General features: G+C 44.2%; 1 protein-coding gene across 1 annotated transcript in view; it reads left to right on the top strand.

The window, feature by feature from the left end:
• LOC139379036 (DENN domain-containing protein 4C-like) overlaps nucleotides 1-19,753 on the top strand; it is a 59,904-nt gene that overhangs the window by 27,542 nt on the left and 12,609 nt on the right. The window contains exons 3-20 of the mRNA XM_071121763.1: nucleotides 939-1,191; nucleotides 1,745-1,814; nucleotides 3,124-3,293; nucleotides 3,833-4,074; nucleotides 4,316-4,382; nucleotides 4,463-4,521; nucleotides 5,634-5,778; nucleotides 5,991-6,166; nucleotides 6,347-6,447; nucleotides 6,659-6,877; nucleotides 11,511-11,656; nucleotides 12,129-12,167; nucleotides 12,827-12,960; nucleotides 13,120-13,252; nucleotides 17,395-17,601; nucleotides 17,828-17,956; nucleotides 19,137-19,284; nucleotides 19,615-19,746. Coding sequence (XP_070977864.1) covers nucleotides 939-1,191; nucleotides 1,745-1,814; nucleotides 3,124-3,293; nucleotides 3,833-4,074; nucleotides 4,316-4,382; nucleotides 4,463-4,521; nucleotides 5,634-5,778; nucleotides 5,991-6,166; nucleotides 6,347-6,447; nucleotides 6,659-6,877; nucleotides 11,511-11,656; nucleotides 12,129-12,167; nucleotides 12,827-12,960; nucleotides 13,120-13,252; nucleotides 17,395-17,601; nucleotides 17,828-17,956; nucleotides 19,137-19,284; nucleotides 19,615-19,746 — 2,570 coding nt within the window. The remainder of the gene's footprint in view (nucleotides 1-938; nucleotides 1,192-1,744; nucleotides 1,815-3,123; nucleotides 3,294-3,832; nucleotides 4,075-4,315; nucleotides 4,383-4,462; nucleotides 4,522-5,633; nucleotides 5,779-5,990; nucleotides 6,167-6,346; nucleotides 6,448-6,658; nucleotides 6,878-11,510; nucleotides 11,657-12,128; nucleotides 12,168-12,826; nucleotides 12,961-13,119; nucleotides 13,253-17,394; nucleotides 17,602-17,827; nucleotides 17,957-19,136; nucleotides 19,285-19,614; nucleotides 19,747-19,753) is intronic.

Genomic DNA, 19,753 nt, shown 5'->3' with positions numbered 1-19,753 from the left:
CACTTTAATTAGTGTCTAGAAACCACAGATATTCCCCCACCAGTGGAAAATATCTACTCTTTGTTGCGTTTTGCCTTCACTTCAGTTCTGTTTTGTTTCCAGTGGCCATGTAACGTTCTGTGGCCAGAGAAGGAGGTGCGTAGCAATAACCCCCATTGGCTTTACTTGAAATGTGACGACACTGAAGTTTAAACTTTGCACCATGCTAACTCATCGAGACGCCAAAACCTCTTTTGGTGTTGCAAGGTTGAATAAACTTCAAAAGACCCGTGTATTTACAATTTGTATGTTTTCTGAAGTAGAATGTGCGGTATCTATTGGGGTTAAACTCCAGAGATGGCTCAGTGAAACATTTGTGTTCTGTGGTAGTGACTGCCTACTACAATAGGTCAGGCTCGTTCTGCAGAGTGAACAAGAGGCCAGGTCTGAGTGAGGACTGATTATGTGTAGGCAGGAGTCATTCCCCTGCCATTCCCCAACACTCTATCTGCCAATCTCAGCTTCCTCACATATTGACACTCAGGACTTTTGAATGCAGGTCAGAGGGTAGCCGCGTGGGCGAAGGCATTAGTCTGTGACACTCTTTCCTTCTCTCTTTCTCAGTTTTTACCTACTGTGGGATATGTTGGACAACATTTAGAAAATTCACTCCAGTGGTGTCCTGTAGTTGGAGGCGCTGGCCATACCTAGGCTTATTTTCTTTTGGCCATGGTGGTACTGGGTCTTTCTGTTTCCCTTTCATTCTTACCAGTTTGTGAAAGACTCTGTGAAGGTAATTGCTCCTCCAATTCACTTCATCTGTAGAATGATTCTGTCTAGTTTGTGAATGTGTTTTGTTGTTGTATGTATTTATGTGTGATGAGTGAATGTGCACATATTATACACTAATATTATCTCTCTCCCTCTCTGTCTGTCTCCCCCCTCTCTCTTTATTTAAGGGTGTTATATGAAGGTAAGGAGCGTCTCATCCAGGGCTGTGAGGTAATCCAGGCCACTCCGTATGGCCGCTGTGCCAACGTCAACAACAGCTCTGCCACCTCGCAGCGCATCTTCATCACCTTACGCCGTGCGCCACCCGTCCAGCCCCAGAACTCCCTGTCCGTCACCGACATCTGCGTCATCGTCACCAGCAAGGGCGAGACGCCGCCACACACCTTCTGCAAGGTGGACAAGAACCTCAACTGTGGCATGGTGAGTTGAGGCCTCTGGTAATGAAGTAGGCTCATGACCAACTCAGTGGCCTTGTGATTAGAGTTTCCCACCTGTGATTGGAAGGTTGGTGCTTCCATCCCTCATTGAGTCATATCAAAGACTCTAAAAATGGCACCCGATGCCTCTGCTTGGCACTCCGCATTAGGAGATGGACTAGAACCCTGTCCAGGGGTGGACTTGTACATCAAGCTCCCTCACGCTACAGAAACAGGAGATGGGCTCCTGCCCTATGGGGAGTTCTGGTTTGGACACGGCTACTTTCTTAACCATGCCCACACACTCAATTGCTCTAACACATACCTTTTCGGTTGGTTTACAACATTTCGACCCCTAGAAGGGTCTTCGTCTGGGCCAGAAAGTTAGAGCTTTGGGGAATCAATGGGTGTGGAATGTACAGTATGGAGCTGGAATATACCATGTTATGAAATTCAGGCCATGCCACTCAACCTCGCTGAGAACATTCTGCCGAAATGAATCTTTGAAAATGTTGTTTTGAGCCCAAAGTCACATGGTCTTGTTTTTCCTCCTCCAGTGGGGCTCTAGTGTTTTCCTGTGCTACAAGAAATCCGTGTCGGTGTCCAACTCCATTAATTACAAAGCCGGTGAGTCTCGCACGCTATTGGCTCTTTTATTGTTACTCTCAATCTACCCATCTCTCCGCATCAGTCTTTCTTTTCTGCGCTCATTGCCTTTTGTTCAATGCTGTTTACCATATGTTTCCACTTGCTTCGTGCCTGAGTTGACTTCACAGTAATTGTACGTTGATCTTCTATGATTGATCTGATTTGAAAGGAGCTTTCTGTGTGCTGAAGATAAGACTAAACGCACTGGCAAATGACAACTCTATTATCTGTCACTCAAATACCTGGAAACTGAACCACACTCTCCCTGATGATTCCTGGAATAAATGGCTAGAAATTAGCAGGATTGATTTGGGGGCTGTTGGTGTTTTTGAATCTCGAGATATGTTTTGCGTCGCAAATGCCACCCTATTTTCCTATGGGCACTGGTCAAAAGTAGTGTACTCTGTAGGGAATAGGGTGTCATTTGGGATAAAGTCCTAGGTTGAAATCGCTATTCGTCAACCTGGAGTTTAGAAAAGGGCACTGGCCTCACATTAGACGGGTTCATGGCGACTCTCATTAGCAAATTTCTGGTGCTAATTTATTTCAAGGTGGAAAATAGTGGTGTGCGTCATTGCTGTCACCAGGGGTTAAATGGTTTATCTTTTCTCTTTTTTGGGTTTTTCACTTAAATGACCTCCAAACAGGTTCTTATGGACTATACAAAAGCATGTGTAGAAATGTAATGTTTCTGAAGACATTTACCCCTTAAAATGTTCAGAGGGTTTCATTCACGCTATGTATCCACCTTCTTGTAAATACAGCAGTTTGTCCCCATCTCCAACTTGCTACTTTCTGAGGTCAGAGCTGGGTGTTGGCTTAGACGGGCCCCGGTTCAGAGACTCCACATGCACACAGCCTTTATCTTCACTAGGCCTTCTTCCTGTGAGGTGATGACGTTTGTTTGCCAGACCACACGCTGCTTCCTACCCCGCCTACTCCTTCAGTTGCTTTTTTTTTTCTACAACGTTCTCTAACGTTCACAATAGGCCATGGGTGACAAGGCATTGGTCAGCAAAGTGTTGATTTCTTTTGAAAAGAATGTGTTCTAAATCTCAACACACTGGCTGACGTTAATGAAGGGATGACGAGGGAAAGGGGTTTGATCTTATTCCAAGTTCTGTCCTTTCAACCTCCTCTCGTCCCTTCAATGTTATGATTGTGTAGTGGGATCTGTTGACATCATGTGTACCCCAGTTAGATCCATATTGCATAGCTAGGTTTATTACATGTCTTGTGTGTGGCTGGCAGTATAAAAAAAACAGATTGATTGCTCTCTCTACTCCAGGCCTCATCTTCCGCTACCCAGAGGATGACTATGAGTCCTTCCCCCTGTCGGAGTCTGTGCCCCTGTTCTGCCTCCCCATGGGGGCTAAGATCGAATGCTGGACCCCCAACACACGCTACCCTCTCCCTGTCTTCTCCACCTTTGTGTTAACCAACTCCTCTGGGGAAAAGGTAGGTGGACTATAACAATGGAATTGTATCAGTGAACAGGGATTTACACTGATTCATGAATAGATTGATCAGGGCTGTTCAATTTATGTCCTGCAGGGCTGAAACACTTGTTTAGTTTTTCATTAGGAGAGAATGAAAACCGGAAGTGTTTTGGTCCTCCAGGACAGGAATTGAATAGCCCTGTGAGAGTTGTCATAGTCAACATTCAAGTCTCACTTCCTGAGCTGCATGTGACATTGGGATTGGGGAGAATTATTACTTTTCCCCTCAGGTTGTGTGCATCAAGGCACCTGAATGTCAGCTGCCTCTTGAGCAAACTACAATCTCATCACAAGTTATGTCACAAACCACGTTGCATTTCCCTGAGCTAGAGGGAGTAGGGAATTTGCTTTTCAAAATGTACTTTGCTATATAATTGTTGCATTTAGTAATGGGTGCATAAATGTTACTCACCCTATCATAAAAATATGTGAAGGGTGTTCGCTAAAGTCCCTAAAATTCTTGTCAATATATCTTTAATCTAATTTGCTCTGTGCCAGGTGTACGGTGCTGCCATCCAGTTCTATGAGGCCTACCCCATAGATCTCCTCAGTGAGAAGCAGAAGGTGCAGTTGGGCCTGCTCACCACCGTGGAGAAGAAGATGATCCCCAACCGAACAGTCAACACCAACAAGTGCATCTGCCTCCTTTCCCGCTGGCCCTTCTTCGAGTCGTTCCGCAAATTCCTCATGTTCCTCTACAAGCTGTCCGTCTCGGGCCCCCACCCGCTGCCCATCGAAAAGTAAGGATGCCGTCATTTGTCAATGGTGGGGGGTTGGGGATTTGAGTTGGAGATGTGCTTGATTTAGCTTGGGGTTTTCACTTTTGGGACTATTCCGTTGCTTCATTGTACCAGGAAAACAAAATCAGACGCAGCTCAAGATGAAAGTGTTTGACGCATGTATTTGACCCGGGTCTGGAGAGGAGTAGGTGGGTGTTTGAAGCTAATGCTATTATTTTGCTTGCGTGTGTTTCTTTGCCAGGCACATCTCCCATTTCATGCACAACGTGTCCTTCCCCTCACCTCAGAGGCCCAGAATCTTGGTCCAGGTGAGATGTCGTTATTTCTGTGCTGGCGAATGCAGTTTATGTTGGTGACGCAGTTGTGACAGCGTTGTATTCTCTTTCAGCTCTCTGCACACGACACCTTGATGCTCGCACAGCCTGTGTGTACTCCTATGCCTCTCAGGTAAAGACCTTTTCTAGGCTATCAACATTATATATTTTTTTTTCAATGGCATGATTTCAGAGGGTACGTCCGTTCGACGACTGGTTTAGAGACAGTATAATCTAGGCCTAAGGAAAAACTTCAGTAGCAGAACGAGAGAAAGGGCCCGGTCGTTCCCGTTGTCATGGTAGAGCATCAACTACAGTTTTTCCAGAGGAAATACCAGGGGTTAGAAAAGGCAATCATTCACCAAGCACACTCCAAACTTTCTGTCTCTGTAATGCTAAACGCATGAATTACTGACAGTTTTCCCAGGTCAAATATTCACGCTTTGAAACTACCACTGGAAAACAGGCACTAGGACTGTCCCAGAAACAGCGCTGCCTGTCTGTCACATTGTGGACAGTTCCGTCATTATTTAGTGCAGAAACACAGCCCCTGTACAGATTAAATAAAATGTTGTGCTGCTATTGCATTCCACCAAGAAACCCCATGTCTTCCATCAGGCTTTTTCCTCTCTACTTTTCATTTCAGAGTAGAATATGTTGCTCAGCTAGTGAGAAGAACAGAAAGGCCTGCACACTGAATATACTCCCAGTTGACCACCTTCATTGACAACGTTTCGATCCAACATGGATTTTCGTTTGACCTGAAGATCTGTGTCGATTCAAAACGTTGTCAATAAATGTGGTAAATTGGGAGCATATTCAGCGTGCCGGTTCTTTCAGTTCTTTTCATTTTCACAAAGATGTGTCTATGACCACAAACTCTTCAGTAGATGGTCAGCTAGTGAGCTCATGCCTTTTGGGACTGGAAGACTTGCTGGCTAGTGCCTTTGGGACAGATTTACAAGCGTTTGCTGCTTTGCAAAGTTTGAACCTATTACTCTCTGAAAATAAAATAAAGTATTTTTCCCCTTAAAAGGTTTTAAAAAAAAACAACAGGTTTTGTAATCTGATCTTTTGTCTCAATCCAGTTTACTTTCACCCCTTTCTGATTTACCCACACACCTTCTTTACTGCACATGTACCAATCCAACCAACCTTTCATGACCCATTGTATCCCTGAGTCTCGTTTGAATCCTTTCCCCAATACCTCTGCTTTCCCTCTCGTCCCCTCCTCTCTCTCCTCAGTGGTGCAGACTACAGTACACTGCTGATTAACCTGGGCTCAGAGAACTGTGCCACGCTGTTGCACTTTGTCCTGCTGGAGAGTAAGATCCTGCTGCACTCCTTGAGACCCGCTGTACTCACCGGGGTGGCAGAGGCTGTGGTGGCGGTGAGTAATACAGGATATGGTCACTCAGTTTTAATAGTGACAAGTGTTTTTAAAATGGACTATATAAATAAAATGGATGGGTTGGTTGGTTGGTGTGTTTTTTTTAATCCAGTTACCGCTTGTATACATTATGTGGACCGTGTAGGAATGACGTTAGGTTAAAATGTGAAAAAGAAGTTTGATTTTCTCTCTGTCTGTGTCCTGCTATCTAGATGATCTTCCCGTTCCAGTGGCAGTGCCCGTACATCCCCCTCTGCCCGCTCTCTCTGGCGGGGGTCCTCAACGCACCCTGTCCCTTCATTGTGGGCGTGGACTCCCGCTACTTTGACCTCTATGACCCTCCTCCGGACGTGGTCTGTGTGGACCTGGACACCAACACGATCTACCTGTAAGATCCAGACACTTTAAAGAAGCATTCCCCCATCTGTTAACACACTTATCCTCACTGTTGACGATGCCCCAGAAGCCGTTTTTCAGTCCGTATATCGCATATGAGGTATTTTATAATTTACACCATTATGAGCACATTCCAATAATGCCTTACTAACATTCTGAACCATCTCTGCAGGTCTGATGAGAAGAAACACAGCAACTGGAAGAACCTCCCAAAGAAGCCCTGCAAGAGTCTGTTTAACTCCCTGACCAACCTGCAACACCAGCTGGGCATCGGTACAAACAGTCACATAATTCTAGTTCAACTTTACTCTCGAGTCTCATAGAAACTGCTTCATGCCTGAGACATGGAACCGTGCTGTAAAATATCTGATACAGCATAGTGTGATTGGTGAAAAGGATATAAGTCAATAGCATGTTTAGCCTACTATCCCTAGTCCTTTAGTATGTGAAATGTAATTATCCCTATCTGGTGGCTGTTTTCCAGTGCGTCGGACGGCCCAGGAGGGCTTGGCGGTGGAGATGACCCCCATCGAGGCGGACTTCACCTGGCACAAGAAGATGACGTCCCTGGAGATGGAGATCCAAGAGGCCCTGCTGCGCTTCATGGCCCACATCCTGAAGGGCTACCGTTCCTATCTCAAACCCATCACCCAGGCCCCCTCCGAGAAGGCCACCTCTGCAGACTCACTATATGACCTACAGGGTTAGTGTGGGTGTGTTTCACCACTCTTATCTCAAACCCATCACCCAAGTCCCCTCAAATAAGGCCACTGCCTCCGACTCACTAAACGAACTACACTGTAACAATGGGGAATAGATTGTTTTTAGTCATTCATTCATTTATTTGCCCACAACATTTATCACGGTACCCAGAACAAAATCTTGCGCACACGCTGTATTGTCTGTCCCGAGAGAATACACAAAACAGACGTAAAATGTGCTAATGGACAGTTAAGAAAATACTTTTACTTGGCTCATGCGACTCCTTGTGGCGGGCCGGGCGCCTGCAAGCTGAATTCGGTCGTCAGTTGAACAATGTTTCCTCCGACATATTGATGTGGCTGGCTTCCGGGTTAAGCAAGCGGTTCTTACGGCTAGACGTTCCGCTAGTAGAACCCCTCGACAACATCCGGTGAAATGGCAGAGCGCCAAATTCAAATTAAATTGCTATAAATATTAAACTTTCATGAAATCACACTCTCAATACACCAAATTTAAAGCTACACTTGTTGTTAATCCAGCCAACGTGTCAGATTTCAAAAAGCCTTTTACGGCGAAAGCAAACCATGTGATTATCTGAGGATAGCACCCCACCAAATGAACACGACATTCATATTTCAACTCGTCAGGCGCGACACAAAATGCAGAAATAACGATATAATTAATGTCTTTGAAGATCTTCTTTTGTTGGCACTCCAATATGTCCCATAAACATCACAAATGGTCCTTTTTATTTGATTAATTCCATCGTTATATCTCCAAAATGTCCATTTATTTGGCGCGTTTGATCCAGAAAAGCACCGGTTCCAACTCGCGCAACATGACTACAAAATATCTAATAAGTTACCTGTAAACTTGTTCCAAACATTTTAAACAACTTTCCTAATGCAACTTTAGCTATTTTTTTTAAGACGGGATAAACTGCGTTCAATAGTGGATAAAAACAAAGTGGAGTGTGCTTTCAGGTCACGCACCTCTAACAAACAGTACACTTCACTCAACCCTCGTTCTGAACTGCCCTACTTCTTCATTACACAAAGGAAAAACATCAACCAATTTCTAAAGACTGTTGACATCCAGTGGAAGCAATATGAACAAGCAAGTGCCCCAGAATTGTAGATCCCCATAGAAAACCCATTGAAAAGAGCGTGACCTCAATTATTTTTTTCCTGGATGGATTTTTCTCAGGTTTTCACCTGCCATTATCAGTTCTGTTATACTCAGACATTATTCACACTGTTTTAGAAACTTTAGAGTGTTTTCTATCTAAATCTACCAATTATATACATATCCTAGCTTCTGGGCCTGAGTAGCAGGCAGTTTACTTTGGGCACGCTTTTCATCCAGATGTGAAAATACTGCCCCCTAGCCCGAAGAGGTTTTAACCTGATGAGGAGTTAGGGATCCCTTTTGGGAACATCCCCTCCCACGTTCAGCTGGAACGCAAAAATATTCTTAGAAATATTTTAACCTCCACACATTAACAAGTCCAATACCTCAAATGAAAGATAAACACCTTGTTCATCTACCCAGCATGTCAGATTTTTTAAATGTTTTACGGCGAAAACACACCACATATTTATATTAGACCACCACCGAAACGAAGACAAGAGGCAGCCATTTTGTCCCACAAAATATCAAATTATAAAAGCAGGATTAAAAAATAAATCATTCACTAACCTTTTGAAAATCTTCATCAGATGACAGTAATAGGACATGTTACACAGCACTTTTTTTCCAGTAATATGCCATTTATATCCATAAATGTCCATTTACATTGAATTCATGTTCAGAAAATACTCAAAAATGTCCGCAGAAAATATAGGTAGCGCCGCAAGATAACGTAAATAGACATCATAAACTTTTACTAAATATACATGTTCTACATATAGTTAGAAAGATACACTGCTTCTTAATGCAATCGCTTTGTTACATTTCTTTTTAACGTTACAGAAATCACTAACTATTCAATATTCTGAGACGGCGCTCAGATATAAGTTATATTTCTCCGCTATGTTGGAGTCAACAGAAACACAGATTTCAGCATAAATATTCCCTTACCTTTGATGGTCTTCGTTCAGAATGTACTGGAAGGGTTCATACTTACCCAAAACATTGTTTGGTTTCAAGTCTTGTGTCTTTGTATTAGCTACTGCTAACAATATCAGCTGAAATGCACCCAAAATGTCCTCTGGTCCGGAAAAGTTGCGCATCAAAACTTCAAAATTACATATTATATGTCGACTAAACAGGTCAAACTAAGTGCAGAATCAAGCTTTAGGATGTTGTAAACATACAAAACAATTTTCAATTCAACCGGTCATTGTTAGTCCTCCTCCAGAGTGCTGGAACAAAGGAATGGCTGGGACCAATTCGCGCCCTAAAGCACAGGTAGTTTCTCGCGGCACTCACTCAATTCACTCCCATAGGGCCAATTCTCGCGGGATTTGAACGATTAAACACTCTACTGAATGAGGACATCTAGTGGAAGACATAGAAAGTGTCCCCAGATCCATAGCTGGTTGGGAAGCGTGGGGGCGATCACGTCAAAGTTGCCCCAACTTTCATGACCACAAAACTAGTTTGGAAGAATGCCTGCCCTGTGAGTTCTGCTATACTTACAGACATAATTCCAACGGTTTTAGAAGCTTTAGAGTGTTTTCTATCCAATAATAATTATTATATGCATATATTAGCAATTTTTGACAGATTTTTTTTCAGTTTACTATGGGCACGCAATTCCTCCAAAGGGGGCAGTATTCTGCCTAGCCTTAAGAGTAAAATTATAATTTATATTTTTTGCACCTAACACATTTCTCAAAGTATTATTATTGCGCAATGTACAGTACCAGTCAAAAATGTGGACACCTATTCATTACAAGGTTTTTCTTTTTACAGCTAAAATAAGCAATGAGAAACGACAGTCCATCATTACTTTAAGACATGAAGGTCCGTCAACCCGGAAAATTTCAAGAAAAGTTTCTTCAAGTGCAGTCGCAAAAACCATCAAGCGCTATGATGAAACTGGCTCTCATGAGGACCGCCACAGGAAAGGAAGACCCAGAGTTACCACTGCTGCAAAGGATAAGTTCATTAGTTACCAGCCTCAGAAATTGTAGCCCAAATAAATGCTTCCGAGTTCAAGTAGCAGACACATCTCAACATCGACTGTTCAGAGGAGACTGAATCAGGCCTTCATGGCCGAATTGCTGCGAAGAAACCACTACTAAAGGACCGCAATAAGAAGAAGATACCTGCTTGGGCCATATTTGAGATTTTTGTTTCCAACCGCCGTGTCTTTGTGAGCCGCAGAGTAGGTGAACGGATGATCTCCGCATGAAACGTGGAGGAGGAGGCGTGGGGGTGCTTTGCTGGTGACTTTGTCAGTAATTTATTTAAAATTCATGGCACACTTAACCAGCATGGCTACCACAGCATTCTGCAGCGATATGCCGTCCCACCTGGTTTGCGCTTAGTGGGACTATCATTTGTTTTTCAACAGGACAATGACCCAAAACACACCTCCAAACTGTAAGGGCTATTTCACCAAGAAGGAGAGTGATGGAGTGCTGCATCAGATGACCTGACCTCCACAATCACCTGACCACAACCCAAAGGAGATGGTTTGTGATGAGTTGGTCTGCACAGTGTAGGAAAAGCAGCCAACAACTGCTCAGCATATGTGGGAACTCCTTCAAGACTGTTGGATAAACATTCCTCATGAAGCTGGTTGAGAGAATGCCAAGAGTGAGCAAAGCTGTCATCAAGGCAAAGGGTGGCTAGTTTGAAGAATGTCAAATATAAAATATATTTAGTTTAACACTTTTTTTTTTGTTTGCTACATGATTCCATATGTGTTATTTCATAGTGTTGATGCCTTCACTATTATTCTACAATGTAGAAAATAGTCAAAATAAAGAAAAACCCTTGAATGAGTAGTTGTGTCCAAACTTTTGACTGGTACTGTACATTATACATTGTTTTAATGTCATCCAGGAGCTGTGCTAACCAGACAGCGTATCTGACTGCTGCTCAAAGTGTTCATAACAGGCATATCTTTAATTTCACAGGCCTAGTCAGTCATTGCTCAAAGTGTCTGAAATCAATCATCCGTGGCATTGGCTGCAAAGACTTTCCACTGATGTAGGCTTCTTGGAAAGTAATCACATCCTCATTTAGGTCCATGGAGGCCAATGGAGGCTGCATAACCAGTGGGGAAAGAGCTACACATCTTGGTTATATGACAAGCTGTAATGGCTATATTGTCTTCATCCTGGGTTAAATACTTTCAACTACATAATGCGTTTGTAAGAAAATATACTTGTACCATTATATTCTATTCCCCATTTGATTTAAAGGTTAGTTCACCATCTCACTGAGTTATTGAAGACCCGAGTCCCACACTACCCATTCACTGAATATACATTTGTTTTTTATTACTGGAGTATTGTAATTTAAAATAAGGCCACTATCAAATTCACACAATGCAAATATCCTTTGCCATTTTATTTTGACTCTGGCCACACATCGTTTGTGTTTAGATAACAATTGTGTAGCATTTCCTGAGGGTTTCCTATAGGGTAGGCCCATTGACCTGGCTCTCTGTCCTCTCCCAGGTTTCCTAAAGAGCAGGGAGCGAGCCCACCAGAAGTTCTATTCGCAGCTGACCAAGACTCAGATCTTTATACGCTTCATCGAGGAGTGCACATTCGTCAGCGACAAGGATACAGGCCTTGCCTTCTTCGACGACTGCATTGAGAAGGTGAGCATTATAAAGCAACAGGAGTCCGTGTGGGGGGTCAGTTTCATATCAACTCCGGCTATCCAGGAAGTGAATTGAAATTCAATTAATTATTTTTAAGTTCCAACAGTGTTCCCTGCAGCTAAAACTGCTTGTAATGATGCCATTTTTTTATGCTTTGCCTGCTGGGTTGGCCAATTCCATTATAACACCCATCAAGCCAGGAAGTGAATTGAACATCAATTAATTAATTAAAAATGTATCTTTGAAAATAAACTTCACTTTTAGATTTCTGAATTGGAATTTCCCCCCAAACCCTGCTAGACAAGAACATGGCCCAAGAGCAATGTCAATTTTTGAACCCGATTTCTGTGGTGCTTTTTTAAATGTGTTTTATTGGTGACTCAGTCGTAACATTCCTCCAGGGGAGACTGACGGAGGAAGGCTCATTTTCCTCTGATTTAATCTGTTATTTTACTTTTTCCCTCTGCAGCTATTTCCCTCTGATAAAGGCAACGACAAAGGCACTAAGGTAATCCCTCGGGCCCTAATCAAGTTTTAACACATCTCATTTTCCAACTAGAGTCTCATTTTTATGCATTAGAAGAATGGTTTTAGTGATTTTGATTTGTCTGTGTTTTTATTTATAGATTGTTTTCTATTTAATTTTTACCCCTTTTTCTCCCCAATTTTGTTGTATCCAATTGTCTCATCACTGCAACTCCCATATGGACTCAGGAGAGGTGACAGTCGAGAGCCATGCATCCTCCGAAACACAACCCAATCAAGCCGCACTGCTTCTTGACACAATGCCCACTTAACCCGGAAGCCAGCCGCACCAATGTGTCGGACGAAACACCGTACACCTGGCGACCATGTCAGCGTACACTGCGCCCGCCACAGGAGTCGCTAGTGCGCGATGGGACAAGGACATCCCTGCCAGCCAAACCCTCCCCTAACCTGGACGATGCTGGGCCAATTGTGCGCCGCCCCATGGGTCTCCCGGTCGCAGCCGGCTGCGACAGAGCCTGGACTCAAACCCAGAATCTCTAGTGGCACAGCTAGCACTGCGATCCAGTGCCTTAGACCACTGCACCACTCGGGAGGCTTGTCTGTGTGTATGTATGTGTGTGTGTGTGTGTATGTATGGCCATGTGCGCTGACAATGAGAACATGTTTTCCTTTCCATAGGTGGAGGGTGAGTCCTCGGAGGACACTAAGCTCATGGAACTAGACGAATCACAGAGGAGTGAGCATACAGTCTTCGTCATGCCCCCAGAACCTCCCACCACCGAGGACGAATCTGATCCCCCTACCCGCTACAGGTGAGCTACCCCCCAGTACAATGCTGCGCCACCAACACATTGACAGCGCAATAACACCAGTGAGACCGGTAGTGTTTTACAGTGGACGTCTGGCTCGGTCTGCATTAGTTTCACTCTCATACCTCTGGTGTTTTTTTTTTTCCTTTCTCGCTCTGTTAGTTATAAGAGTTTCCCTCGGTTGCGTATGGACCTGTTTGACCGTCCCAAAGAGGTGATACCAGCACTGAGGAGCAGTACACCAGGGGCCAGCCTGTCCAGCAGCCCTGCACTGCTGGCCAAGAGGACCAAGCAGGTACACATGCGCGCACATGCACAGTGGCAGGACCATGGGATAGATGCAATGATGTGTACAATAACATAAACGGTCAACCAGAGGATCAGGTGTAACGGGCTGTAAAACACTACAGTACGTTTTATTCGCTTTGAAAAACAACAGGTGTAGACTGACCGTGAAATGCTTACTTACGGGTCCTTTACCAACAACGTAGAGTTAAAGATAAAATAGAAATCTGAGGAATAAATACACAGTGAATAACAATAAAGAGTGAAAATAACATGGCTATATACAGGACGTACCAGTACCGAGTCGATGTGCAGTGGTATGAGGAAATTGAGGTAGGTATGTACATATAGTTAGGGGTAAAGTAACTAGGCAACAGGATGGGTAAAACCGTGGCAGAGCGTACGTGGTGAGTGTGAAAGTGTGTGTGTGGGCGTATTGTGTGTGTGTGTGTGTGTGTGTGGGTAATCCAGTGTGTGCTCATAGTCAGTGCAGGAGAGTTAGTGCAAAGTGTGTGCGGTAGGGTGTGTTTCCATTTTTAATGTTAGTGCGTTTCTTGCAAGTTCTAACCCCTAAAATGCAATAATCAATAACAATCTAATACTAAAAATAGCAAGGTAGAACCAAAACACAAGATATAAAAATAAGAACACGATGAAGTAAATAAGCATACTATACACAGGGTCAGTTCCAGTACCATATTTACAATGTGTAGGGGTACTGGATCGATAGAGGTAGATATGTATAGGGCTATGGTGACTAGGCATCAGGATATATGATAAACAGAGTAGCAGCAGTGTATATGATGATTGTATGTGAGGGAGTGTTTGTAGAGTCAGTATAAATGTGTGTGAGAGCAAATTATGGAGTGAGTGTTTATTTATGTTGGAGTATCCGTGTGCATAGAGCCCTGTGAGTGACGATAGAGACCGTGGACACCCCTTCAAATTAGTGGATTCGGCTATTTCAGCCACACCCATTGCTGACAGGTGTATAAAATCGAGCACACAGCCATGCAATCCCCATAGACAAACACTGGCAGTAGATTGGCCCGTACTGAAGAGCTCTATGACTTTCAAAGTGGCACCGTCATAGGATCAAGTCAGTTCGTCGAATTTATACTCTGCTAGAGCTACCCCTCAACTAAGTGTTGTTACTGGGAAGTGGAAATGTCTAGGAGCAACAATGGCTCAGCTGCGAAGTGGTAGGCCACACAAGCTCACAGTACGGCACCGCAGAGTGCTGTAGCACGCAACACTCACTACCAAGTTCTAAACTGCCTCTGGAAGCAACGTCAGCACAAGAACTGTTCGTTGGGAGCTTCATGAAATGGGATTCCTTGGCTGAGCAGCCGCACACAAGGCTAAGATCACCATGCGCAATGCCAAGCGTCATCTGGAGTGGTGTTAAGCTCGCCGCCATTGGACTCTGGAGCAGTGGAAATGTGTTCTCTGGTGTGGTGAATCACGCTTCACCATCTGGCAATCCGATGGACAAATCTTGGTTTGGTGGATCCCAGTCGAAAGCTACCTGCCCCAATGCATAGTGCCAACTGTGAAGTTTGGTTAAGGAGGAATAATGGGGCTGTTTTTCATGGTTCAAGCTAGGCTCCTTAGTTCCAGTGAAGGGAAATCTTAGCGCTACAGCATACAATGACATTCTAGACCATTCTGTGGTTCCAAGTTTGTGGCAACAGTTTGGGGAAGACCCTTTCCTGTTTCAGCATGACAATGCCCCCATGCAGAAAATGGATGTCCATACAGAAATGTTTTTTTGAGATAGGTGTGGACGAACTTGATTGGCCTGCACAGAGCCTGACCTCAATCCCATCAAACAACTTTGGGATGAATTGGAATGCCGACTGCGAGCCAGGCCTAATCGCCCATCATCAGTGCCCGACCGCACTTATGCTCTTGTGGCTGAATGGAAGCAAGTCCCCGCAGCAATGTTCCAACATCTAGTGGAAAGCCTTCCCAGAAGAGTGGAGGCTGTTATAGCAGCAAAGGGGGGGACCAACTATATTAATGCCCATGATTTTGGAATGATATGTTTGATGAGCAGGTGTCCACATGTTTTTGGTCATGTGGTGTATTTAGTTAGCTATTTAGCAGTCTTATGGCATGGGGATAGAAGCTGCTCAGGAGCCTGTTGGTGTCGGGATTGATGTGCCGGTACCACTTGCCATGCGGAAGCAGAGAGAACAGTCTATGGCTTGGGTGGTTGGAGTTAACTATTTTTCAGGCATTCCTTTTACACTGCCTGATATAGAGGTCCTGGATGGCAGTACAGCTGTAGATGTTTTTTTAAGATTTGAGGGCCAATGTCAAACCTTTTCAACCTCCTCCATGACATTGGCCCTCAAATCAGAGACCTGGCACCACACTGCCAGGTCTCTGACCTCTTCCCTATAGGCTGCCTCATCGTCGTCGGTGATCAGTCCTACCACTGTTGTGTCGTCAGAGACCACGCAGTCCTGGTTGAACAGGGAGTACAGGAGGGGATGAATTGCACACCCCCGAGGGGCCCATGTGTTGATGGTCAGTGTGGCTGATGATGCGAGTGCTAAGGGGCGATAGTCATTTAGACAGATTACCTTGGTGTTCTTGGCACGAGGACTACGGTGGTCTGCTTGAAACAAATTGGTATTACAGACCAGGTGAGTGAAGACACTTGCCAGCTAGTCAGCGCATGCTCTGAGTACGTGTCCTGGTATTCTGTCTGACCCCGTGGACCTTGCGAATGTTAACCTGTTTAAAGGTCTTACTCACATCGGCTCTGGAAAGCGAGATCACACATTTCTGATCAGCTGGGGCTCACCTGCATGGTCCAGTGTTGCGTGCCTCGAAGCTGTTCTGATGTCCAGATGCTGTTTTTGGTCATAGGAAATTATGGCGGAGACATTTTGTTAAAAAAAAAAAAAAAAAAGGGGGGAAAAAGGAGAATTGCTCAGGAGCCCGTAAAACTGCTACAATTCACTGCAGCGCCATCTTTGTCAACACACATTGGTCAACAACATTGTCCTGATCATTTTAGTTTTACTCACTGTGTCCTGTCTACTGCCCTGACCACATGACCAATTCCCCAATCAGGGAATAACGTTGCCTGCCATGGACGCTGTCGGCTGCTGAGTCATTCTCTCACCTGGTGTTCCAAATGGCACCCTGTTCCCTATATGGTACTGTACTTTTCACCAGGGCCTATAGGGTAGTGTGTGCACTATGTAGGGAATATGGTGCCATTTTGGACAACCATTCTCCTTCTGGAATGGTACACAGGCTGGTTCCAATAAAAATAAGTCACTCACCACTGTCATCAGCAGCAACTTATTTACAATAGGGCAGAGTAGAATAGCAGACTCTGGGCTATAACGCTGCTGCTCTTTGAGTTTTGTCTAGGCCAAGTACAGACAACCAGCTTACTTTGGACAGAGATGGAAGAGGGGGTGTGTGTGTTTTGGGGGAGGGGAAGGGGGTCACTGTGACCTGTTTTTAGAATAATAGACCTCCCAGGAAACAGGCTTATTTTGTCTTGTGATTCTTGTTGTTTTGTCATCCTCTGCTTTTGTGGGAGGCCAATATATTTTTCCAGGTCAGACAAAACTGTTGGCTGTGTATGTGTAGCGCTTGTCTGGCTACATGTAGAAGACCTAAAAAGCACCTTGAAAATAAATATTTTACCTAATATAAACTGGGTGATTTGAGCCCTGAACGCTGATTTGGCTGAAAGCCGTGGTATGTTAGACCGTATACCATGGGTATTACAAAACATTTATTTTTACTAATCTAATTATATAAATAGATTCCATAATATGCACCACAAGTTTTTATATTCACACACATACCACAAACATGGTGCGTGGTGGGTGTCAGTATGTGGGCGTTAATATTTCTGTGGCGCTTGAAAGACTCCTCAGAAGGCCACATGCAGTATTATTAGGCCATTGTTGTACGGAGGGAGGGAAGGAAGGTTCACCATTAGGAACGTGCACAGTCACACACTCTCTTCCCAACTCTGACCATTAGGAAATAGCACAAGATAATAATAAACTTAAAATCATCTGGAATCACTCATCATTCAATTGTATTCATGTCTCCCACCCCCATTAAAGTGACAAATAAAGCTAATTTAAACTGAACAGAAATGCCCCTCTGCAGGAGATCAAGCTGGCCTACAAGATGGCCAAGCGCTTCTACTCTGACCCTCCGCTGTGGGCCAAGTGTCTGTTCAGCCACTGCTACAGTCTGTGGTTCATCTGTCTGCCCGTGGGGGTGAGGCTGGTCCAGTCAAAGAGCTGGGCCATGCAGCAGGCCTACAACGTCCTGCTCAAGATGAGGATGTCTGAGGTGGAGGTCCTGGATGAGGTGAAGGGAGGGGAGTTGGGGTATGGGAAGTGTTGGGTTGTGGGGTTTTGGTTGTGGGGATGGTGTGGGGATTGGTATGTAAGGGGGGGTGTGTTTGTCAATGTTAACATGAGTCGTTGTGTGTGTGCGCGAGTGCCATTATTTCCACTACAGGGGTAACGACTACAGTGGAAGTCTACTGTAGCTATTAGGTTGTTATTATTAGCCACCATCTCTCCCTCTGTAGGTGTGTTACCGTGTAGTGATGCAGCTGTGTGGTTTGTACGGTCAGCCGGTCATGGCCGTCCGTGTTCTGGTGGAGATGAAGAAGGCAGGGGTGCACCCTAACGCGATCACCTATGGCTACTACAACAAGGTGGGTTACTTTAACCAGCCCATACACTTACAGGTAACTGCCAAAATAAAGGGAAAGCCAACATAGTGTCTTAATCGGGCGTTGGGCCAGAACGGCTTCAATGCGCCTTGTTACAGATTCTACAAGTGTCTGGAAATTTATTGGAAGGATGCGACATCATTCTTCCACGAGAAATTCCATAATTTGGTGTTTTGTTGATGGTGGTGGAAAACGCTGTCGCCGCTCCAGAATCTCCTTTAAGTGTTCAATTGGGTTGAGATCTGGTGACAGAGACGTATGTATGTATGTATGTATGTATGTATGTATGCATGTATGTATGTATACACTACTGTTAAAAAGTTTGGTCACTTAGAAATGTCCTTGTTTTTGAAAGAAAAGCATATTTTTTGTCCAATAAAATAACATCAAATTGATCAGAAATACAGTGTAGACATTGTTATTGTTGTAAATGACTATTGTAGCTGGAACATTTTTTTTAATGGAATATCTACATAGTCGTACAGAGGCCCATTATCAGCAACCATCAACTTTTGTTATATATATATATATATAATATTGCCAAAATAATGGGCAACTGGGTATTTTTATACTTGGCCCTAAGCATAATGGGATGTTAATTACTTAGGAACCATACCTGTCTGGAGGCACCTGCTTTCAATATACTTTGTATGCCTCATTTACTCACGTGTTTCCTTTATTTTGGCAGTTACATGTACATACAGTCCAATTAGCTCCCTGCCCCATCTCCTTTGACCCTTCGGTGTTTGGTCTGGATAGGGTTGAAGGGATAGATTTGGGCAATTTCCCGAGAGTGATGAATTCATGGACACCATTTTTGTGTATGAAGGAAGTTTGCAGTAGTTTTGTGAGCTAATACTAACTAGCGTTAGCGCAATGACTGGAAGTCTACAGGAAACATTGGCATGCTACCTTCATACTGGACACAGAGACATAAAAATGGTATCCACTAGTTCATCAGGCTCTGAGGAAGTAGATAAAGGGCTTCATTACCAAAATATCGAACTATCCCTTTAAGATGTTTTGTGGTGGAGATTCCACCATATTGCTTATACCTTATATATCTGCAAACATTTAAGATTAGGGCACTTTAAACTAGCTCATACAAATACCTAAATTCAAAGCAGGTCCATATTAACTTGCAATCTGCTCTTTCCTCCAGGCTGTTCTGGAAGGCCCCTGGCCAAGTCGGAACCGCAGCGGTCTCTTCATGTGGGCCAAGGTTCGCAACGTGGTGCGCACTGTGGCCCAATTTAAACAGGCACTCCACCGGATCCCCGCCACGAAAGGACCCACCATCATCACGACAGGTGAGGTGTCAGAACACTACAGGGACAGAGCATGGGAGAGTGTCCTTCACTTAGGTTGGATTAGAATCACAACAGGTTTTGCACCAAATTCATATTTCTTTTTAAATGTTTTAAATCCATTTTAACGATGCAATGTAATGAATCAGTGCTTGATTGTAGGACAGTAAAGTCGATTCACAATAATACAGTATTATACTGTACAGGCTGTATTGCTTTGTTTCTTTGTATAACTACTACATGGTAAAGGGCAGTAGCTCCCTTTTTACCTTACTCACCTAAAACTCTGATCTGGGACACAGGAAGTGATGTAGGCCTGTTCTCTGTCTGTAGTGGTGTCGGTAAGCGGCGACCTGCTGAGCCACGGGAGTGCAGACCACTCCAGTGAGGTGAACGGAGAGGATCACACGCTGTTCGCACGCAGCCTCATCGTAGGAGACGCCACGGACAACCACTGCAGCACAGGTAGGCT

The sequence above is a fragment of the Oncorhynchus clarkii genome, chromosome 21, assembly GCF_045791955.1.
Source record: "Oncorhynchus clarkii lewisi isolate Uvic-CL-2024 chromosome 21, UVic_Ocla_1.0, whole genome shotgun sequence".
NCBI lineage: Eukaryota > Metazoa > Chordata > Actinopteri > Salmoniformes > Salmonidae > Oncorhynchus > Oncorhynchus clarkii.
The sequence above is the reverse complement of the archived record's forward strand: the minus strand, read 5'-3'. Positions and strand labels throughout refer to the sequence as shown.